Source organism: Triturus cristatus, chromosome 6 (genome assembly GCF_964204655.1).
Source record: "Triturus cristatus chromosome 6, aTriCri1.1, whole genome shotgun sequence".
Lineage (NCBI taxonomy): Eukaryota > Metazoa > Chordata > Amphibia > Caudata > Salamandridae > Triturus > Triturus cristatus.
Genome location: NC_140589.1, coordinates 1542282619 through 1542306935, shown reverse-complemented (window position 1 = coordinate 1542306935; position 24317 = coordinate 1542282619). Strand labels below are relative to the sequence as shown.

Below are 24317 nucleotides of genomic sequence, written 5' to 3'. Positions count from 1 at the left end.
CATGGTAATGTACTCTTTATGTGAGCTATTTTCTGATTTATACATGGAGCTAAAGTTCAGTCTAGTAAATCAAACAAAGTTTTTTGAAGAGCAGAAATAGTAAAATCACATATTTGAAGGTGCTCGCTTTTGTGAAAATGAAGAAAAAGGCAACTCTGTAACATAAAATATTTGCCAATATTCGGCGCACAATTGGAGACCAATTTACCAGTCAAGAACATTATAGTTAGGGGCAGTAGATTATTCCAGGCCCCATACCAGCAGTTCTGGTAACGTTTTAATGATTTTTCAAGACCTGATTCAAAAGTATGTTTGCCACTCTCAGAATGTCCCTCTGCACTGCTTTCCTCTACCCCCTTGCTGCAGTGATTATTGTACGCCAAGGTAGTGTGCCTGAATTTCGATTTGCTTCTTTTTCAGTTGAGGCAGAATTGTACTTTCCTGGGCCAAGCTAGTTTTACAAGAACAGCCTGTGTCCTGAGAGATGCCTCCTGAACACATCACAGTGGCCAAGAACATGGCAACCACAACGCAGCTACACAAACAAAATGGGCTGCCTGCCCATCCTCCTATTCTATGGCCAGCTGTGCCTATAGAGCAATAGTAAATGATTCCAAACGTTTGGGTACAGCTGGGCTGGACTCCTCTGTCAGGCTTTCTGACTGTAAGCTGGACCTTTGATGCCGGCCTCCTGCATCACGCACCACACCCAGCATGCAATTGTGGGCGAGGAGACCATTGCGTGGGGCTTTCTTTTTTTTTTTTTTTTTTTTTTTTTTTTTTGGGAAAAGTTTTTATTGAGCAATAATTCGGTTACAAGTATGGGCCTACAACCACCCGGGCCGGCCGCTAGGTACAGAAGGAAATATACACATATCAAGGCTACAATCAGTTCCCAGGGCACTGCCCCGCAGTGGCTCCAGATAGTTCTCGAGAAACAGGAAGCGTAAGTCCAACAATCACAAAAACAAAAAGACAGACAATAAAAAACAAAAGGCGAGTTATGAGGGAAACCAGTGCGGGTCAGGCTCCCCCCGGGAAACTCCAGTCAGGACAATTGAGCAAACCGCTAAAAAGAGGAGTACCGGGAGGCCGGGGACGGAGGGGGGGGGGGAGGGGGTCAAGGGAGATGAACGTCCATATGTAGTTGTTACAAAAGGCGCCAGGAACCATCAAGGGTCAGGGGGACATGGCGATATCAGTGTCTACCAGGGGGGGCGTACAGATGCCTCCGCGATACGCATTCCACTGCCCCCAAATTCTACCCCATGCCCCCGGCTTGCCACGGGCCACATACACAGTCTTCTCCCTAAACATACACCAGTCCATATTCTCCTTCCATACTGACACGGTGGGCGGCCGTTGAGCACCCCAAAGTTGCGCTATGTCCCTCTTGGCAATCATGTTCCCTAGGGCCGCCCACCGAGTCTGAGCCGCGCTGTAGTCATTGGGCTCCCACACATTCAGGACACAGCGACGCACCTCCGGCAGCAGCACAACCCCAGTGACCTGTCCCATAACCGTGTGGACCCGGCGCCAGTAGTCCGCCACCTCGCGGCACTCCCAAAGGATATGAAGAAAGGTGGCGCTGAGCCCACACCCTCGCTTACAGAGCCCGTCGCCGGAAAATCCCATCGAGACCAAGCGCGGACCCGTCACATACACCCGGTGGAGAATCTTGAGCTGTACCAACCGGAGACGAGCCGGAATGGCAACCTCCTTGGGGGGACGACAGTGCAGACTGCCAATCTTCGTCGTCCAATTCCACCCCATCCCCAGTCCAAGCCTCCCGAAGGCGCACAAAAAGGTCCGCCCGGTGATTAATTAATTTTTTATAAATTAAAGAAATAGTACTATCAGGGACATGTCCGTCAAGTATACGGTCTTCGAGGGGCGAGGAAACAGGGATCTTGGTCCCCTCCCCGAAGACCGAGAGCAGGGCGTGTCGAACCTGGGCGTAGCGGAAGAACTCCCTGTCGGTCAGCTCGTATTCGGCCTGGAGCACCGCGAAAGTCTTTACCGCGCCCTTATGCCACAGGTCTCCCACTTTGCTGATACCAATCGTGTCCCACTGGTCAAACCCCTTCGTGGTCCACAAGCTGCCCAGGCGGTCGGAGGCAAACAAGGGAGTAGCACATGTTAATCGCTCACTCCAGCCCATGGCCGCAGTGGCAGCCCTCCAGGTCCGCACCGCAATCTTAGTAGGACCCGTAAGGGTCCGGCCAGCCAGGCGGGAATAAAGTGCCCTGTTGTAGTTCCCGCCGGGAAGCAGGAACTTGTCCATCTCATACGCCGGATTCAAGCCGGGCGCATACGTGGCGTGGTTAATGGCAGATAGCTGCGAGGCCCAATAGTACCTGCGAATGTCAGGAAGCGCGATGCCCCCGTCATACCAGGGGAGAGTGAGCTTGGCAAGAGCAATACGCGCCCGCCCGTCCCACACCAGTCTCCTCTGCAGGCTCTCCACCTCCCGAAAGTAGGCCACTGGGATAACGTCGAAGGAGTTCTGGAGTGCATAGAGGAACCTGGGAAGGGACATCATTTTAAACAGCGCGGCCCGACCCAGCGGGGACAGGGGGAGCCTGCACCACCGGGCCGTGTCCTCCCGCAGTCGCCGAAGTGGACGCAGGAGATTCTGCTCATAGCGAGCCACCGGGTCCAGCGAAACGTATATCCCCAGGTACTTAAAGCCGCTCAGAGATATTTGAATCGGGAGCCGAGGCGGCAGGAGAGGAGGACCACCAGAGATGGGATAAACGCAGGATTTAGACCAATTGATCGTGAGACCCGAATTGTTCCCAAAGGAGGTCAGAACGTCAAAGAGGACGTTGAGTGACTGCCGCGGTGAGGTGAGATACAAGAGAATGTCGTCCGCATACAGCGAGACCCGATCTTCGAAGCCCGGGCCCCACCGGATCCCTCTAAGCGAGGGCTCCCAACGGAGCCAGGCAGCGAGTGGCTCCAGGGCGAGAGCAAAAAGCAACGGGGACAACGGGCACCCCTGCCTCGTGCCCCTGCCGAGGGCAAAGGGCCGAGAGACCCGCCCATTCACCACCACTTGAGCCATGGGTCCCGTGTAAAGGAGCCTCACCCAGCCAATAAATCCCTCTCCAAAGCCGAATTTATCCAAGACGGCCCAGAGGAATGGCCACTCAATAGTGTCAAAGGCCATCGTGGCATCCAAAGAAACCAGCACGGCCGGTTCGGAGAGGAACTCCGCCCTGGCAAGGGCACCGTGAAGACGCCGCAAGTTAAGAGCGGTGTTGCGGTGCGGGATAAAGCCGCATTGGTCCGGATGAATAAGGTCGCACACGACACTCAACAATCGATTGGCCAGGACTTTCGCCAGGATTTTAGGCTCCGCATTGAGCAGTGAAATAGGCCGGTAAGAAGTGCAGCGGTCTCGCGGCTTGCCCTCCTTGGGGATAACGACTATAGTGGCCAAGCGCTGGTCGGCCGGAAGGGAACCCGCCGCAAGAGAGTCGCGGAACATGCGGCTGAGGAAGGGCGCAAGCTTATCAGGACGCAATTTGTATAGTTCAATGGGCAGACCGTTAGGACCCATAGCCTTGCCCGAGCGAAGGGAACGGATCGCGGTCGCTATTTCATCCGACGACAAGGGGGCGTCCAGCCGCTCCCGGTCCTCAACGGACAGGCCGGGCAGAGCAATATCTCTCAGTAGGAGGCGAGAGTCGTCCTCATCCCTATCAGTCACCGGGGAGTACACCGCCCGGAGGTGGTCAGCGAAACATTCCACAATCTCATCCGGCTCAGTCACACACACACCATCCGCAGCACGCAACTCGGGGACCACACGATTCACTCTCTCCTTTTTGTCCAGCCACGCAATCAACTTTCCCGCCTTGTCCCCCGCGTCATACAATCGGCCCTGCTGCTCCCTATACATAGTTTTGGCCGCGTCAGTGACCAGGGACCTATATTCGAACTGTTTCAGGCTAAGGGCATGTAGCCCGTCCGGAGTAACGTTCGCCTCCAAGGCCGACTCCAACCCCGAGATGTCAGCCTCCAGCTTCACCACCGCCTCGCTCCTAACCTTCTTGGCCACCACTATCTGGGCGAGGGCGTGTCCGCGTATCACAGTTTTAAAGGCTTCCCAAAGGGACAACGCAGACGACACCGACCCCTCGTTTTCACTGAAGTATTGGTCCATGGCCTTAACCAGGCTGTCACGAGTCGCAGGGTCCCGCAGGTACCAGGGGTTAATAGGAGCTATCCGCCCTGCGGACCGCGACCCGGTGTCAAAGAGAAGCCACAGCGGAGAATGGTCGGAGATACCACGTGCCAGGTGTCTGACCTCTCGAATCCGACCAGTCTGCGCCGCGGGCATGAGGAAGTAGTCTAACCTGGAGAGACTCCCATGCGCCCCCGAATGAAAGGTGAACTGACACTGGGTCGGATGCATTAGTCTCCAACTATCCACCAAGCCGAAGGTCTCCAACATCCCACCCAGCCATGACTGGGCAGCGGGGAGGGTCCTTGGTGGGTGACGATCCAGTTCACCCGAAACCACAGAATTAAAGTCCCCGCCCATGAGCAGGAGGCCGTCCGGAAGGTCAAGCAGCATTCGACCCAAGTCAGTAAAGGTGGAGCTCTGGAGGCCCGGGGGGACGTAGACTGAAACCAGGGTAAGGGGCTGCCCCTCCCACCTCCCAATCAAACACACATAGCGCCCTCTGTCATCCGAGACTATCCTCGTGATCTCCACCGGAAGGGAGGTTCGCAGGAGAATGCCCACCCCCCTGGAGCCAGTTGTGAAACCAGAATGGGCTACGAGGCGGTATCCCCCCCTGTTCATCGCATGGCAGACATTGCCGACCAAGTGCGTCTCCTGGAGAAACACCACATCAGGAGTCACACGACGCAAATATTGCAGTACAACACTACGCTTAATACGGTCCCCCAACCCATTGACGTTCCACGACATAAGCCTCAACCCGTCTTCCCCCCATCCCCTCCAATAGATCAAGAGGCCCCCAGCCCGCAGCACGGTTCCCAAATATGGACAAAAATCAATACCTCGCCCTGTAAACAAAAAACACACAACAAAACAACCCCTCTTCCCCCCCCAACCCCACCCCAAGTCCAACTCCCCCCACCCTGCACCCCTGCGGGCCAATGACCCCCCCCAACTTGCAGTGTGCCTGTCGCCCCCCTAACCCCATTCTACAAAAAGACCCCGGAGGAGGAAAGGGACCCGAACCCGCCCGCACCCCTCACGGGTCCTGGTAAGACACAGTATGCAAAAGAAGTAAGACCCAACTGTACAGTGCAAAACCGCAAAAGCAAGGACCAAATGTCAGTCTAAGGGGACCCGTCACCTGCGGTGCCCCCAGAGGGCCCGGGCCGGCCACCCCCGTCCGGCAGCGAGTCCAGCCAGTCACTTGCGGCCACAGGAGAGTCAAAAAAGGCTGTCCGCTCTCCATGCTCCACTCGGAGTTTCGCCGGGTAGATCATCGAATACTTCAGGCCTAGCTCGCGGAGACGGCGCTTCACCCCTTGGAATCCCATCCGCTGTTTCTGGACCAGTTGCGTGAAGTCCGGATAAAAATTGATGGCCGAGTTCTCGTAGCGGACCGGGCCACGGGTCCGTGAAGCCTGCAGAATAGCGTCGCGGTCCCTGTAGTGGAACAGTTTAGCCACGATAGGCCTCGGGGGGGCCCCCGGCCGCGGCCGGCCGCCCGGAACTCGATGGGCCCGCTCCACGGCGAAGAATTTGCTTAGGCCAGCCGGGGACAGCTGTTGCAGGATAAGGTCCTCGACCACGAGGTCCACCGGGCGGCCGTCGGAGGACTCCGGTACACCAATGATGCGGATGTTGTTGCGTCGGGCCCGTCCCTCGAAGTCCTCAAGCCGCCGGGCCATATGGTCGTTGACCACTCTAATGTCCCCAAGCGCGGCCCGCAGATCCGACACCTCCGCACCCAGGGTGGAGGTCCGTGTATCAAGGGCCTGGACCTTCTCGTTGGTTTTGGAGAGGTCGGCCCGAATCAGGGTGACATCGATCGCGACAGTGTCGATCTTACGGGCCAGGGCCTCATATTGCGTCGCGATGGTTTCCCTGATGCCCTCGATGGCGCCCATAATGTCCTGCAGGGAAGGTTCCGCAGAGACGGTCGTGCCTCCCCCTGCAGCATCCGGGGAGAGGCCAGCAGCGCCAGGGGACCCCCTGCCCTGGGTGTAGCGGTCCATGTTGTTGCTCTGGACCGCTCCCCCGCGCAGAGAAGCCTTGGTCTTGCGCCCCTCCGGACCCCCTTTGCCCGCCATGCGAGCGCAGTCTCTCAATGGGACCTCCGATCAAGAGGTGCGCGGGCGCCAGCAAAAGGACCACAAACTGCCGATGTAGGGGTCGGAGGCGTCAAGCCCACCAGTAGCAGATGGAAGCAATCCTCGGGCAGAGGCCCAGGAGGCACCTCGCCACCCTGAGCACGCACGCCAGCCGATCTCCTGAAGGCCAAAACCGAAATCGAAAGTGCTGAATCGGCAACTGGCACCGCGCTGAGGCCGCTGTTGTTCAATTGCAGCCCGGCCCCACGGGTCACCTTCACCCCGGCCACCTCAGTCATGTGGGTCCCAAAAGTTCCGACGACGACAACTCAGGATTCCCAGGTCCGATTAGAGTTTTGAAAAGAGATATATGATCAGCTGGTCTTCATCTCCCAGATTCCATAAACCAAATCAGGATAGTCTCAGGATATATTCCGAGGGGCAGAAAGGGTCCGGGGAGCCCTGTGCTCACGCGACCATCTTGGATGCGCGCTAGGCTCCTCCCCCGCGTGGGGCTTTCTTAACGTGATTAGGAGTTGTCTTCCTCCCAGAGGCCGAAACTCTTCCGACATTTCCTCATATGCCTTTAGGCATTGCACCACGCACAACTTTGGTGAATCTGGAAAGGCCGGGTACTCCATAGTCCTGGTGTTGGACTGAGTTCGCCTAGAAAGTGTGAACTTTAACCTAGAAGGGAAAATATCCTGCCTGTGATATCAAGGGCCCTGACATCGGACACTCTTCTTCAGGAAACTAAGCATAACAAGGTTGCCAGTTTGGCGGAAAGTTCCTTGCAAGAAAGGAATCTGTTTGGCTGCCAGGAAAGAAACAGGTTAAATACCTGATTAATGCCCCAGAGTACCGCGTACCTCGGTGATGGTGGAAGGTACAGTCTGATTCCTCGCAGAAGTCTCCATACAAATGGGTGCACTCCTATCAGGGCTCCCTCCAACTGGGTATGCCCCGCTGAGGTAGCAGAGTGGAAGGTAGTGATGGAACGGTATGCTAAACCTTCCATGGCAAATTCCACTAGAAAATTTAAGTCATTAACAACATCCACGACCACAGGATCCACACTCCGTCGCAGACACCGACGTGCCCATCTGGTCCTAGCGGACTTATATTTCTTGACTGTACTGTCCTTGGAAAAGAGTTCCTTAGCCTTATGGGAAAGTCCCAGGACCAGCCATCGTCCCCTGTAATCCTCCAAGCCATGAGAGACAGAGAACCTTCCTGCACTAACTGATGGGGAACTCGGTCCGGATTGAGAAGTAGGTGAGGAAACCAGGGGAGTCTGATTGAAGAATCCCCCAAAAATTCTAGAAGAACTGGAAACCAGAGTTTCGGCCTCCAGATCGGCATGATCACAACCACTTCCACGCTCTGCTGCCTAATCAGAGCCGAGGCGTGAGTGATCATCGTGAAGGGGGGAAAAGCATACCCCATCTTCAGGGTCCGGTCCTGTAAGAATGCATCCTTTGCAACCGCCAGAGGGTTTTGTCTCCAACTGAAGAACCGGGGTAACTGGTTGTCCAACCGAGATGCAAACAGGTCCACTGAAAATGGGCCCCATTTCTCCTGCAACTGCGCAAACACCCATGGGTCTAGCTTCCAAAGACTGGAATCCCTTAAGTGAAGAGAGTGCCAGTCCGCCACCTGATTGTCCTGGCCCGGCAGGTATTCTGCCGTTACGGAGACGTGATGGTCCAGGCAATAGTGCCAGAAGTTGGTCGCTAGGTCTGATAGGACTTTGGAATGTGTGCCCACGAGGTGGTTGATGTACCTGATGAGAGACCCGTTGTCCATCTTCAGCAACACACAGTATTGGACTCTGTCCTTCGTCCAACAGCAGACCGCGAAAGACCCTCCCAAAAGTTCCAAGCAATTGATGTGCAACAACTGTTATTGGAGAGACCATGAGCCCTCCATTGAGAACTCGCCACAGCGAGCGCCCCATCTGGATCTGCTGGCGTCTGACTCTATGACAAGGTCTGGAGCTGATCCAAAGATTGCTCTCCTATTCCAAGCCTCCATATGCTAGAGCCACCTCAATCTCCGCAAGCACCTCATCCATGAGGGCGACCTTTGGGAATAAGCAAGGCCTTTGCAAAGGTGTGCTGCCTTGAGCCGCTGTAGAGCCCGATAATGTAAAGGTCACAGGAAAATGGCTTGGATTGTGGAGGACAATAGCCCTACTATCCAGACAACTTGGTGTAAGGAAGGCCGCGGCTTTGCCAGAGTGCGTCGCAGGTCGTGGTGAATCTTTATTTTCCACGTCTGCAAGCTGAGAGTGAAGGTTACGGAATTGATCGTAAACCCCAAGAAGGTTGCTGTCTTTGAAGGGACCAAGGGGGATTTTGCCACGTTTATCACTAAACACAACCTTTCTGAAAGCTGTACTGCAGTTTGTAATTGGAGCGACAGCTGGAGCGGACACTGGGCCATGAGGAGCATGTCGTTGAGATAGACAATGAGCCGAATGTCCTGTGCTCAAAGGTGTTCCACGACTGGTTTGAGGACCTTGGTGAAGCATAAAGGAGCGGTGGAAAGTCCAAAGGGAAGGCTTGAAAACTCAAAGGCCTGCTGACGCCAAATAAATTGCAGGAAATGCCGGAGTGGAGGATAAATGGGAATCACCAGATATGTGTCCTTGCGGTTGAGGCGCACCATCCAATCTGATGGTCGAAGGGCATCCTGCATGAGGTGAATCCCCTCCATCTTGAAATGCCGGTATATCAGCCACTCGTTGAATTCCCGCAAATTTATGACAGGACGCCACCCCCCCCCCCATTGGCCTTGTCCATCAGAAAGATGTTGCTGACTAACCTGTGGGGGTGAATTGTCGTTTGCCGAATCGCTCGTTTTGTCAATAAGACTAGGACCTCCGTGTCTATCAAGGTAGCATCCGCCATAGAGTAGTGAATTGGACTCTGTCTGGTCACTTGGACAGGGGACCCATAAAAGTCTATCTGAAAACCCTGGATTGTTTGAAGGACCCAAGCATCGCTCCTTAAAGCCTGCCATGTGGGATAAAAATCTGCCAGCTGTCCTAACACCTGGATCCCTGATGAGAGAAGAACACTCACCGGAATTGGTGCCGCTGGCTTGTCCTCTGGAACCACAACCCCGGAATCGTTGACCATCGGAGGGGTAGAAGTTCGGGAAGCATGATTGGTCCTGGTAACCATAGCCTCACCTGGAGCCTTGCCCTGTGTGATATGGTTGAGAGGCAAAAAAGCCCCTTCCACGGCCAGTCCCTTGGGAAACCCAAGAGGGAAACACCTGTATGGAAGTTTGGGCTTTGTCAAGGGAAGTGAACGTGTTCACTAACTTCCTGAGTTCCTTGATAAAGGGATTCCCGAAAAGTCCCCCCTGGGCCACAGCCCTTGCCTCTGAGACTGCCAGATCTCCGAGTTTCGGGTCCACATTGATCAATAAAGATCGTCTGCGCTCTGTAGAGAGGATACAGTTGACGTTACCCAAAAAGGTAACCGCTCTCTGTGCCCAGCCCGACAGTGCTCCCGGGGAAATCAGTGCACCTGAGATCTTGGTATCCTCCGCCATGTCTAGGATCTTGGTTAAAGGTCCTACAGCGTCATGAACTTGTCCTGGCAAGCTCTCCACAACCTGTCAGCACCTTTTTCGGGATTCCTAATGAATTTTGCCAGGAACGTGGCCATCTTGGGGGTCAATCTCGGGGGTTTGGGCTACTTTACTCTCCAACGAGGGCCTGGGACATTCCTCCCTGAGACTGCTATGTGCCTCCTTCTCAAGAGGTCTTTGTAGGTGATTGGCCATATATTGTGCCACCTTGTTGCATGGGATCCATTCTGCTGATCTAGGGTGCAGGATCAGATCGGGGCTAACATGTATGACTGTATCGCCCCCACTCCCACTTTGTTAACTGGGGCAGATGGACGCCAGGGTTTAGAGGGGCCTGCCTCCTCGTCTGATGGATCATCGTCCTGCAACTGTGGGAATAGTGTGTTTGCATTCTCCTGAGGGGGCTCTGGGGTGGGAGGGGGTAAGACAGGAAGACTGTGCGCCATGAAGGCATGTTTCAATCACTCAAATGCATCCAAGCCAACACCCTCCTCCCGCGGGCGCTTCGCCAGTACTGGGTTGGCTTCCACAGATGTTGTAGCAGTCGCCGCATCCTGATGTCTTTTGGTGAATTCACACACAATCCTACGGCAAGGCGTTCCTCAATTGGGCCCATAGCCTCCTCCACGGCTCGGTAGATAGAGGTATCTACTGCTTGATAGAACTAGTCCTCCCAGGGAAGGTAAAATAACGGGTCCTCGTACCTATCCCCTGAAGCCTCCATGGTTGGGAGATACTGTGGCTTAATCCGCCATTCCTTGCAGCACACCCCAGGGTATATAGGGCAGACCAGTGGCTGTAATATTGTAATGCCTACTGAACATTATGGATCAAGACTAACTCCAGTACGCCCCACAGGCAGGGGCTATGGACAGACCAGAGGCTACAGATGAGGGACTGGGGGCACAATCAAGAGCTTCATCATGGGCCAAGCCACACTGTAGGTTGGGTCTAAGCCCTGGGAACACCTCCCTCTGGTGCCAAGATTAATAGGGGTAGTGTGCCTGGGAATGTGTTCCCTTGACCGGTCTTTCCCGTCACCAAGTAATACAGACCCTGGGGGCGTTATAGGCTCAGTACATACCGTCTCTTATATGGGCGTCAAGGCTCATAAGCTGCAGTTAGGTACAATACAGACACCGTTAACATGGGGCGCCGGTCGCCAGATTCGGCGCGCATCGATACTGCTGTAACGCGATCCTGTCCGCTTTGAAACTGACAGGAATCGCGCATTGCAGAGACTGCTACCGGTGTAAGAGCACCACCTGGCGGGCGGCGGACTGCGGCGCTGCACCAGTAAATTAACGTATGGGGAGGAGTGGGTGAAAACGCTCGGTCCCGCGGCTGGGAAGCCATCAGCGCAAAGTATGATCACACATGCAATATTAGCAATTAAATAACACTAGAATCCAACCTAAGCGTTCAAACAAATTGCAGGTATTGGCATTAAACATATTGAAGATAAAGGAGAATGCGACTTATCTGAGGCTGCAGCAGCGAAGAAAGAGGGGGATCGAATCCGAGGGAAGAATATTGCAGACTCAACAGGCAATGAATGGCTGCACGAAGGACTACATCTGTGTGTTTATTGGCTATCTTTGGAACTGTGTTCCCAAGTGTTTCGTGGAACTATTAGTTTTGTTTCATCTCTTCACCTTAAATGAAAGAAATGGAAAATAAAGTTTTGGTAATTGAAGGCTGCTATGTTAATAAAGTGGAGAGAGAATAGCATAATTCTCGCCTCCGTTCCTGACATAGAATCCAGAAGCTGTTAGAGATGCCCCGAGCCTATACCCCTCTCCCTGCACCTTTGCTTGTCACTGTGTGTTGTGCCTAGGAGCATGGACCAACCCAGTGGTGAGGTGAGCTTGGCAATTTTAACTGTACTTCAGCCCTACATCTACACTTCCCTGACTGGCTCACTCCTTGTATGAACTACTGCAAGCATACCTATCTTATTCACTGCAACAGTGAGAGTTAAGGATTCCCTACACTATGCTTGGTGATCAGGGTTCTTATCAACATTTTCTGCTCACAGTTGGGTCAGTGCAGAGACTCTTTGATCTCTGCCGGTCGTTGCTACTCCTCCCTTTGCACCGCTAATCTGATTGTAGCATTTCTCTCTGGACATCCACGTTAGTGGATATTCCGAGATGGCCACCGATGCACATGTTTTCAAGTCAAGACACGTGCTGTGATGCATGAGCCAGTTGTGTTGTAACACATGGATTTCATTTACTGTTCTAGGTAGTGAATGTAAAATAGAGAAGGAAGCCATGCACGCTAGCTCAAATAAATAACGGAGCAGTCCTCTAGTAGTTAGCAGCTCTTTGACTCTTGTAAAAAAATAATAATAATAAAATAAAAACATATTTAAATCAGCAAGTGAGATGGAGAGCATGAGAGGCAAGGCCGAAATAGAGTATAAGGAACCTGTGCGGGCAGACAGATGAAGAAGTGGGGGAGAGAGCAATCCCATGGATTGCTAAATGATAAAGAGTTCCTTGAAGTTAGCATTGAAGGATACCACTCAACCAGAACTCTGTGTGACCGAAATGCTTCTGGGCAGGGCAAATGCAAGAACCTGGAGGAAAGACATCAAATTAATAGCAGACACCTTATAGACAACAAAGCCATTCAGTCGTGAAAAAGGGCCAATCTAAGTATATTGAAAGTTTTGGAAATGATAGGCGTGCCTACAAACAGCTAAAGCTGCCTGTAGCCAAGATCTAAAAAGTGGAATACAGAATGGGAAAGAAAAAACATTGGCAATGTAAAGTATTAGGTAATTGCGATTCTCCTATTAACAGGACTAGAGAATCTGGATTTCATTAAAGACTCGGAGGCTAACATTATGCATATAACTTTTAATGTGTCTGCAAGCAACCGCATACATCATAAAGTAAAAGCGTTCTAGAATAGAATATTCAAAATCAATAAAAGGCATGAGCCCATAACAAACAGCCTCTTTTGAATGTGGCGTAAAACAGGAAAGGTCTTGTAACGTTGAAGAAGTCCAAACAGTCCATTAAATCATCACCAAACGAAGAATATGAAGACCAGAGAGAGCGATCAAGGTCTGGATCAGATCATTAGAGATTATCTGAAAAAAAGGAAAAAATTTGTAAATAAATTCTCCCAAAGAGGAAGGCAAGAAGTAAAAGGTTACTTGGGCTAAACAATGTAATTCAGAGAAGGTATTCCTGAAAGGAGAGAAACAACAGGTGAGTTAGGTACAAAGATAAAAGGCACAATCCAAAAGCAAGATTGAATAAGCTGTAAATATGTTCTAAAAAACAAATTCAATCATACGATACAAGGATAAAATTTAAGTGAACAGTAAGTATTTATTAAAGCCTCAGGGGAAAGGGTGGGATGGATAATGTTAGCCTCCGAGTCTTTAATGAAATCCAGATTCTCTAGTCATGTTAATAGGAGAATCGCAATTTCATTACAAGATCGGAGGCTACCATTATGCATATTGGTAGCCATGTAAGACTACATCGGACTTTTGGACAATTGGTTTGCAGTAATGCTGTGCGAAAGTACTAGCATTAGACCAGTCGGCGGCCTTTAGAATATCATCCAACTTAACGCCAGAAAAAAAGGATTTGCTGGCCATAACACCTCTGATTGAATGAGCTTGGAACAACTTCAAGTCAATGCCAGCTAAGCTCATAACTATTTTGACCCATCTAGAAATAGAAGTAGAGGTTATAGCTTTGTGTGGTTTAGCAAAGGAGATAAGTAATTTGTTAACGCCTGGAGGGCGAAGAGGATTCATTCTGCAGTCATATTCTTTCATACAGTCAACTACGCTAAGTTTTTTGCATAAATCGAAGCGTGGATAGAAAATAGAATCAGACATAGTCTTAGTTCTTTTAAAAAGATCGAATTTGACTCAAAACATGTTATAGGACCTACATGAAATTTCAAGAGCTTTAACGTCAGAAACCCTACGACAAGAAATTAGGCAAAGCAGTGTGGCCAGCTTGATAGAGAGATTTTTCCTATTCAGGTGAATATTATCGGGCCAGCTAGAAAAGAGATCAAGAATTAGATTAACGTCCCAGAGAGACTGGTATCTGGGTTTAGGAGGTCTCCTGAGTCTAATGCTTTTGAGGACTCTACAGATGATGGTGTTTTTACCTACCGTCTTACCATTGATGAGAGCATGACCTGCGGAGATAGCAGACCTATAACAGTTAATAGATCTATAGCTAAGACCTCGATCGAATTGTTCGACAAGAAAGTTAACTATGTTAACGAAAGGTGCTTCCACGGGATCCAGGTTCCATTCCATGCGCCGACGTGACCATGATTTCCATATGCTGTTATATCTGTAGTGTGTTCCTGGGGGCCCAGGATTCTCCGAGGAGAGTTGCAGCTGTTGACGAAAGTTTTGAGAGGTCATTGGATCTCCTGACACTCTCCAGGCAAGTAGGCTCAATGTCCCTGCTTGAACTAGTGGGGGAATTTGTCCGTCTGTAAGAAGGTCCGTAGGGAAGGAATTAGGAAGGGAAGTTCGTAAGCCAGTTCCAAGGTAGTGGGGAACCTTGCCTGAGACAGCCAGAAGGGGGTTACTAGGACTATGGAGCATTGTTGTTGTCTCACCTTCTGAAGGACTCTCTGCATCATTGAGAAGGGGGAAAAGGAGTATGCGTTGGTCCCCTTCCAGCATTGAAGGAAGGCGTTCACCGCTAGAGCACCCGGGTCAGGCATCCAGCTAAAGTAGTTTTCCAATTGGAAACTTAGCCTGCTCGCAAAGAGATCTATATGTAAAGGACCCCAAAATTTGTTGAGGGAATTTAATACGAAAACATTTAGTTTCCAGTTGCTGTGGTCTAAGAGGAGCCTCTAATTCCAATCTGCACAAATATTGGTTTTCCCAGGAAGATATTCTGCTTTCAGGGTGATCTTGTGTTCCAGGCAGAACATCCAAAGCTTTTTGGCTAAATTCGAGAGATCCGCAGATTTCGTGCCTCCCAGACGATTTATATAAGCAACCGCGGATATATTGCCCATCTATAAAATGACTGATCTGCCCTGAAGAGATTGTTTGAAGCTCATCAGAGCATAGAGACCGGCAGTGAGTGCTACGTAATTTATATGGTGAGAGGATTCTTCTTGAGACCAAACCCCGCCAGTGTTCTGGTCTAGGAGACAGGCTCTCCAGCCATGAAGGCTCGCGTCTGATTCCAGAATAATTTCTGGTGCAGAACCAAAGATTGCCCTGCCATACCAGGCATCCAGATTTTCTAGCTGCCAAGTCAGTTCCAATCTGGCTTCCTGGTCCAGAGAAACAAGATCTCCGTACCACAGCCCTGATCTTAAAGCTCTCGCTTTTACTCTTTGTAGAGCTCGGTAATTCAGAGGGCCCGTAAAGATACCTTGAATAGAGGAGGAAAGGAGACCGAGAAGTCTGGCGAGTTCCTTTAGGGATAAGCTCTCTTGTTTCAGGGCGTGTCTTATCTCTTTCCTGATCTTGGAAATGTTCTTCGGTGGGAGTAGGAGAAGACAGTTTGTGGTATCTATGGTGAAGCCCAGGAACTCCAGGGATCTTGAGGGGGATAAAATCAACTTCTCTCTGTTTATAATGAAGCCTAGGCTCTCGAAGATCTATTACAAACTTCAAGTCCCGAATGACTTGAGAATGGTCCTGGGAAAGGATGAGGATGTCGTCCAGATATATAATTAGACGAATGCCCTTTTCTCTTAGGGGGGAGGCGATCGATCTCATCACCTTGGTGAAACACCATGGAGTGGAGGAGAGGCCGAAAGGGAGTGCTTGGAACTGGGAAAGGTGGTTCTTCCACATAAACTGGAGAAAGGGTTGGTGATCTTTGGCCATAGGGATGGTTAAGTAAGCGTCTTTTAGGCCTAACTTGACTAGCCAGTCGCCTTCCAGTAAGAGGTCTCTCAGAAGATGGATGCCTTCCATCTTGAAATGTCTGTAGACGAGGTACTTGTTGAGTTCCTTTAAATTTATGACGTGTCTCCAACCCTTGTCCTTTTTCTTGACAAGGAAGAGAGTACTTAAAAAGGTTAGCATTTCCATAGGAACTTATATAATAGCGCCCTTCCGAAGCATAGAGTGTATCTCTTCCTCTGTTATTTTCTCCTGATCTAGGGTGAGAGGAATGTCTCTGGGGAAAGAAGATTGAATCGGGGTCTGAATGAAGTCTATTGTAAACCCTTTCACAGTATTTAGGACCCAAGGGTCTTGAGTAATCAATTCCCAGTTCTGATAGAAAAATGTTAGTGTGCCCCCGACCTTCAGGGAAAGGGAGGGGGGGGGGGAGAGAAAGTAAAGTTGTACTCACTCTGGGAGTTGTTGTCGTTGGAGATTCCTCTTGCTCTGAAGCCTCTGGAGCACGCGCCTCTTCCTCTTGGAGGGAAGAATTGAGGGGTATTCGAGGGTTGTTAGCCTCTCCCAAATCCTCTAGATCTTGGATAGGGCCTGCGGTTGAAGCGGCCGGAAGAGAGGCCCCTTCTTCCGGCCCTGCCAAAAAGGTTATTGTTGAAGACCCTTCTCATGTTTTGGTGTGCCTTGTCCAAGGCCATAAAGGTCATAACGTATTTGTCGAGGGTCTTGATGAGATCCTCTCCGAAAAGCAAGCCCCTGGGATTAACGGAGGGCTCTTTATCAGCTAGGTCGCCCAACTTAGGGCTGATTTTAGTGAGGACCACTCTTCTCCTCTCAGAGTTCAGGCTTGCGTTTGCGTTGCCCAAGAGGATTAAAGCCCTCTGGGACCATCCTCTAATTGCTTCGGTGTCCAGGGGTGTGCCATTGATGTGGCTGTCTTCTGCTGAGTCAATGCTCCTTGCCAGGGGACCCAGGATGTCGAGGACGCGATCCTGGCATCCTTTAAGGGACCTTTCCATTCCTTTTCATGGATCCCTCCCGAGTTTGAAAAGGTATTTGATTAGCTCGGGATTGAGATTGGGAGTCTGACATACTTTATCATCTATACAGGGCCTGGAGCATTCTGCTCAAGTAAGTTATGAGTATCTCTCTCCAAATTGTTTCATAGCCACTTTTTTTTTTTTTTAAACAATTTTTATTAACATTAATATTGCACCTTTCATCATACAGATTTCTTTTTCAAGACACATTTTGTAATCTTATCTGTTGACTTTAACATTGGTGATAGCACTCTTTAGTGGCCATACGTCATCTTTACATACAACACAGGTAGCCTCCTGAAAGCATTCCCATACGTGGACCCTGTCCCCTCTAATAGTGAGGTGTACCTTCTGTGTTATTCGCTGAGGTTGGACTCTGATCCCGACAGCGGGGGTTCGCATATATGACCCCTGAATGTGTTCTATTTTCCCCATATCCGCTGCCATCGCCGGGGGCAACCCCTATTACTACATACCACCTTCTCCGCTACCATGGCGCCATCTAAGTCACGACACCACCACGCGTGCGAGGGGGTTGATTGCGCCCCCCAGTGTCGTGCAATATTCCTCTTTGCCAATACTAGTCCTATGGTCACCCAGGTTTGTTCGGCGTGGTTGAGGTCTGTATCATCCCATATATTCAATAAACACATCCAAAGCTCCGGGGGAACATCATGACCGGTTACTCGGGAGACCGTTGCCATAACCTCCCTCCAATATCCAGCAATGGCAGGGCAGTCCCATATAGTATGAAAAAAGGTACCCTGGAGGACGCATCGCCGCAGGCAAAGCGGATCATCCGCCCTCCCTATTTTATGTAGTGTGGATCTAGTGTAGTATATCCTGTGCAGTATTTTAAGCTGCACCAATTTTAGTCTGGATGAGACCGCCACCTCTCGCGGGGACGCCGTCGCCTCCTGCCATTCGTGCTCTCAAAGCCACTTCTTAATGAATTTGCTGACATGCTCTTGCGGGTACCATTCAGAGCTACGAGGTTGTTTTATATTGAGGGGAGAAAACATCTCTTCCCCAGAGGAATCTAGAATAACGTCTTTGGAAGTAGATGGAAGATCTTCATCCAAGGAATGATCGTAAAGCTCTTGATCATCATCGTCTAAGTCCAAGACGTATTCGTCGAAAAGGTCAGAGCCATCATCATATAGTGAGTCATCATCATCTCCCAAAAATTTACGTTGAGCACTAGGATAGTTTGTGCCGCTAGGGACACTCATAAATTGTGTGCCACTGGGGACACCTTTATAAGTTGTTCCGCCAAGGACACCTGATGTAATTGAGGTGCGGTGACCTCCCGTTAAAGTAGAGGAGTTTGGAACTCCTAAAGTGCTCCTGGGGGTAGTATAGTCAGTATTTTTATTCTTTTGAATTCTTTTCCCCCTTATTTCAATGAGATCATCGGAAAGGTTATTTGGCATGTCGCTGGTCTCACCCACCATGATAGGGAGTGATCTTTTGGGTGGCATAACCTTTGATAAAGTTTCCAGCATGCAAGATCTCATCTCATTATGGATGATGCTCTTAAAGGCCAGGTTATCCATACTAGGGATAGGGGCACTGGCCTCATCAGAGTCTATGTCAGACATTATCTCACCCTTAAGTTAAGTAAGAATTATGAACAAACGTCCCCCTTTTTTTTGGGGGGGGGGGGGTTCTGTAAAAGAATGGTAAGCCTTATCTCCTCCTTCTTTCTTTTTTTTTTTTTTTTTTTTTTTCTTAAGAGTGATGGCCCTAACTTTTTTTTTGGGTGGAGAGAGGGAGAATAAATGCCAGATACAGGGCAGCCAGTGAGAAAGGCAGTAATTGGAGGTTTAAATGCGTTTTAAGGGCGAGCGTGAGAAAATTACCTGCTGATCGTAAGACGCGAGCAAACTACAGAAGGCTCGAGCGTCCGATCAGCTGGTTGTCAGGGGAAACTCGTGAGAGCTTGAGGAAGGATCCCTGGCAACGTGTCTGCGTAACGCGCGTGTTGCCAGGTTGTCTTCCTCCAATGCGGGCTGAGCTGTCTCTGAGGACGGAGAGACGCTCGCAGGAGTTTGAAGCGGCTCGGGAGGGGGTGGGGGGGGGGGGGGTGTCAGGCGCCGGTCTCCGTAAATTGGAGAGCGGGGTGGGCCGGGGTAAAGAGGGAAAGCGGAGCGCGAGCGCCGTATACAGAATAATGGTAAAGCAAAACATTGATTATGGTTTAACATTATCATAGAAAGGCATCAGCAATAACACCGGCAAGTGAATAAATTAATATGTTGAATCATTCTACAAGGAAAGAATGACGTGTAGCAATAAAGAGTAATATATTGAGGTATAAAGATCAAAAGAGGAGTAGAAGCAAAGCAATGAACTTATCTGCTTGGAGCCGCATTAAAAAGAAGCTGTTTATTATGGGCTTATGCCTTTTATTTGTTTTGAATATTCTATTCTGGAATACTTTTACTTTATGATGTATGCGGCTGCTTGGAGACGCATTAAAAGTTATATGCATAATTGTAGCATCCGATCTTGTAATGAAATCAGCTGTAGCACTTGGCGGATTTGCTGTTGATCAGGCAAAATGTCGTCCCTTACTGTGGAAAAGATCTATTGGCTTAAGTTGGCTAACCCATGCCTGGGTGCTGTATGGTGTGGTAGGCAGAAGCAAAATGTTCCTAAAATTTGAGGAGAACAATGGATAAACTCATCCATCTAGGTTTATATGTATGCATTTTTTACTAATGTTTTTTTTATTGCATTATGCTGGAGCTGCCTCTAGACGGACCTAAAAATGCAAGCAAAAATAAATACTGCATGGGCCCAGCGGCTGAGGATGAAGGAGACATTGCCTCACGTTAAAAACATACGGAGTTCCTTTTATGTAAAGAAAATGTACGGCAGGAGTTATACCCTTTACAAAAGTGGTGATTCACTATATTTTCTCAGTAACTGTCGTACGTCATTCGTGCAGATCTGTGGTGTACAATTTTGCAAACTATCCCCTGCCCACAACCAGTTGATTTTTTTTTTTTTTACATTTTATTACACTTTTGTCTGCTTTAACACTCTGTCTCTATTTAACAATGTGAATAAATCCATAATGCAGAATGGCTATTATATGGAAAATAATGACTAACTGACAAATACAAGGCAAGATTAAAATGGTGTTCTCACTACATGTATTTATATAACAAGGATAACCTGTTTTGTGCTAATCTGAAAGACTCTCCAACAACTCACCTTGGTAGTTCAGGTTTCATGCAAGTTCAGTTCATGTTCATTAAGCATGAAAAACCAAAGGTTTGGCCAGTCCTGGATAACCAGGAGTATTGTACTTTTGTTTCTTTGTGTGCATTTCTTAGAGATGTACTTTCTAACATATAGATTTGATACTCAATTTCCCTCATTTCAGCATGTATAGCAAAATAAGCTGTAGTTAGCAGGCTCTATTGTGCATCAACCTGTTTAACACCAACCCATGTGACACAGTGCTGTTTTCTCCAGTTTCTGTTTTTTTAGGGGTGCAACGAGTCTTCAAAATGGCATCTCAAAATGATCTATCAAATGACCAGCGGTTTAACCGGGTCACAAAGGACCCCAGGTTTTGGGAAATGCCAGAAAAGGATAAGAAAATCAAAATCGATAAACGATTTCGAGCAATGTTTGATGACGGCAAGTTCAATCTGAAATACACTGTGGACAAACGAGGAAGACCAATGAACCACAGCACTGTGCAGGATATGAAACGATTTTATGACCTGGCTGATTCTGACGACTCTGATCCCTCTAAGAATGACCTTTCAGATAGATCACAAAAGTTGAAAAAGAAGAAAAAAAAGAAAAAAGAAATTCCTGGCTCTGAGGAACCTAACTCCCACAGACAGCTGGAGATGCCAAGTAAAAATAAGGCTGAAGCCTTTGAGTCTTTAGACTCCCATAGGAAAGTGCAGACGAGTGTAAAAGAAAGTGACAGTATCAAAAACACTTCTTTAAAAAAAGACGCTGAAGCAAGCAAGAGCACTGTTGCTCAAACAAAAGGTGATGGGACTCAAGCGCAGAAAGAGAAAAACCTGTCCAGAGTAAACAAAACAAAAAAGCCACATGTATTAAGTGAAAAAACTGTGAGATTGCAAAAAGGAAAACACACAGAAAAAAAGGAATCCGAATCTGGTGGGTTTATTGGTGCAGATACCATTTATACATAGGCCTTAACATTCTTTTGTTGAAACGAAATTATCTGTCAATGAAGTTTGTGTATTTAGTTTCAAATTAGCGGCTAATAGTCTTTTGGGTATCTGGGGGACAGATTGGGACATTGGCAATCAATTCCCCTACCCCTAGGAAGGAAGGCAACACATACTCTTTGTTTGCTCCCTTGCTTATCCAAATAAAGGGGCTGCAATGACCTCATCTGTGGCATTGAGAAACACTTTATAGGCACTTCTGGAAAAGAAAGACTGTCCTGCTTGAAATATTCGTGCTACTATATGTATATTGCTGCTGAAGGACCACAGTCTCGAAGCAGAAATCCCAGAGCAGCAGATGAGTGCATCAAAAAAGTTTAGTGGAAACAAATCCTATTTAGAGATTTCAGTACTCTGTCAATCCTCCAGTAGGAATCCTTTGGGGAGGGGAACTTTTCATAAGGATGTGTACTCTCCTTTTAATACAGGCCTTCACAAAGGGATTACGGTTTAGGGACTGAAGATAGACTGAGTATCTAGATTCATGTAGCAGGAAGTATCCAATATGCCTCAAAGGGCCTGCCTAACCTCAGTCCACCACATACCACCCACTTTTCATGTCTGCTAGCCCACTCTAATTTTTCTTTCTCCATCTTCCTCTCCCTCTACCTCTCTTATCCCATGATTTTCCCTCCTTTGGGAACTTAAAATACTCTTTTGACTCCAAGGATATTTTTTTTCCTCCATCAAACGCTAAAAGACAAACTAACTGAGAAGCCAGAACTTTTTTTTATACAAAACTTTGGGCACAATCCTTTATCTGCGTTTCAGTTACCCTGAGTGAACAGATCAAAGAGCATAACACATCATGCATATAGAAAAGTGGAGACCTACAAGCTACAAGGGGTAATTTATTTTTTTCAAGCCAGCAAATTTGCAAAACCAGTCCACAGTGGCCTTGCCTCTGGCTTCATTGTGCCCACTGAGCCGCTCTGTCCAGATGAGACCACTTGGAGGTGCCTATTCGACATTTAGGAGGAACAGAAGAAAACTGCATCCAGGTGCAGAGAGGTTTGGTTGTACGGTTTTTCAGAGAGAGTTCACTAGGTGTAGGTCAGCAGTTTGTTCTCCAAAGGTTGTCTGTTACAAAGGTGAACCTACCAATCCTAGATATTTTATATATTGTAGAATATGGTAAACTGAGTGGTTGTGATTTGTATGGAATTAGGCCAGCTCTGCTTACCCATAATCCTCGCAAATGTTAAATTTTGGGGAAGCACCATTTCCTCACTTTTACGTAACTGTAAGCACCAGAATTTCACACTTTGTCAAATGCCCTTCAGTCTTGCAGTAAACACCAGAATTTTAAAATGGTGGCAGTTCTCCTAGAATATTGTATATCCATGCTAGTTCTAATAAAAATGGTAGCATTTCTGTGTGGACAGGCATTCCAGACGGCAGAAGAACAGACAGATGTTTTTGGTATGTGAGCTGTTTTTGACGGCTGTTTTATTTTTAATTTTTTTATGTTGCAAGTGAGATACCTCTAGAATGTTACCCACTTGCTCCCTTAAACTAGGCAAGCCTACTGACCCCACACTCCTAAGCCTAGCTGATTGCTAATGTGAGCTGGAATTTGCTCGTATAAATCCTTTTGAGAACTGGATCCAAAAAATATGGTTTTTATTAAAACGTTTTATTGAATTTTTATTTTTATTTTATAAAAAAAAATCCGATATAGTTGTGATACTGTAACTATGTGATATGTTTCTTCTTTAGAGAGTGATAGCGATCTTGTTGAGGAAAACAGTGATGAGCTTAATCCTGAAGATGAGCTGTTAAGCCGTGAGGAAACCTGTGGCAATGATCCTTCAGATTCTGGGGAAACAGGAGAAGAAGATGACGAAGACTCCGAAGAAACATCACAAGAGGCTGAAGGAGACTCTGAGGAAATATCAGACAAAGAAGGTGAATCGGAAGAGGAGGATGGAGAAGACAGTGACAGCGGCCCCGATTTAGCCAGGGGGAAAGGAAATGTAGAAACCAGTTCAGAGGATGAAGCTGAAGATGATTTAACTGGGATATTTCCGAAGGAGCCAGAATTTGAGCATGCGTGGGGAGAACTGGATAAGAATGCTCCTCGGGGTGATGAGGTATTGTTATGTTTTTTTAATTACATTTCTTTCAAGTGTATTGTTTTCAGTAATTATTAGAGATTCAAGAAAAAGGGACAACCCAGTAACCCAAGGACCTGGGTAGAACAACGATTAACACAATTGGTCCCTACGGGGGAAGTGTAGCCCTTGACTTCCACTGCAATAGTTTCTTAAAGACGCCTTCTTGAAAGTATTTTTTTTATGCATTAATGTATTTATTCTCATTTCAACAAATTATTATTCCAAGTAATATCAAATATTAAACTGATGTGCTGCTATTTGGTGAGGGTGCAGTAAAAAGTGATGTGGTGAATAAATAGTGTCCTATCGCTATATACGATTCTAATAGATGTGACTGACAGGGATAGTATGATGTTATTTACTACGTTTGTGTTACAAGTGTTGAAAACCAGCATCAAATTAAAAGCAGTCCACACTTGGAAAAAGTGTCGCTGTTTCGACCCACAATACCAAATAAATCAGAAAAGAGACCTCATCAGGACAGAGGATTTGAATGAGACACCAGACTAATTCTGGAAACAGTCCTACAATCAGAGGGAATGTCTAACCCAATGGGTACATCATCCGGCTTAGTTTTACAAACAACACGCTAAAGAGATAAAGGTCTGGCTGAAATGGTCTAGGAAAAGAAGTGAGTTGAGTTCACGTCGCACTAGAATATTGATATATTGTCGAAGGCTTTGAATTCATTCCGGCATGGTGCGCACTCTATAATACTAATACCGATCCTTGTGATAGAATTGTCCAAATAACGGATTGACCTACTCAAAAGCCACTTGCTTCCACCAGGGCCGTAAAGGACCAACAACAGTTATAGAAATTAATTGCGGTTTTAATAATAAAAAAAGCTGAATCGTGCCAGCATTTTTCAATAAGACCATCTATCAATATTCCAAAAGGTCGGCTAACACCTTTCAAAGGCAATCCCTTTTACTCTCTGCAAATGTTGTTTTTCTAAATTTGAAGTAATCCTGGAAAACCGTGATGTGTTTGTTGGCAGCCTGATTAATAGAGAGCAATTTGTTAACTTAAAACTACACTCTCTTTGATGAGTAAGTGAACTTTCCGGGTGAGGAACATACAGGGAACTGGTCATAGTTTATTTATAATATGGCTCTCACTTTTATCACAAAATGAAATTGTCTTTGCCGGATGAGCACTTGTTCAGAGGATCTTTAAG

The 24317-nt window shown here is 48.1% G+C and overlaps 1 protein-coding gene across 3 annotated transcripts in view; it reads left to right on the top strand.

Annotated features, from left to right (window-relative positions):
- ESF1 (ESF1 nucleolar pre-rRNA processing protein) overlaps positions 1-24317 on the top strand; it is a 387155-nt gene that overhangs the window by 34817 nt on the left and 328021 nt on the right. For all 3 annotated transcript variants that reach the window (XM_085612700.1, XM_085612701.1, XM_085612699.1), the window contains exons 2-3: positions 20281-20946; positions 22740-23113. In XM_085612700.1, coding sequence (XP_085468826.1) covers positions 20316-20946; positions 22740-23113 — 1005 coding nt within the window. In that variant the 5' untranslated portion in view covers positions 20281-20315. The remainder of the gene's footprint in view (positions 1-20280; positions 20947-22739; positions 23114-24317) is intronic.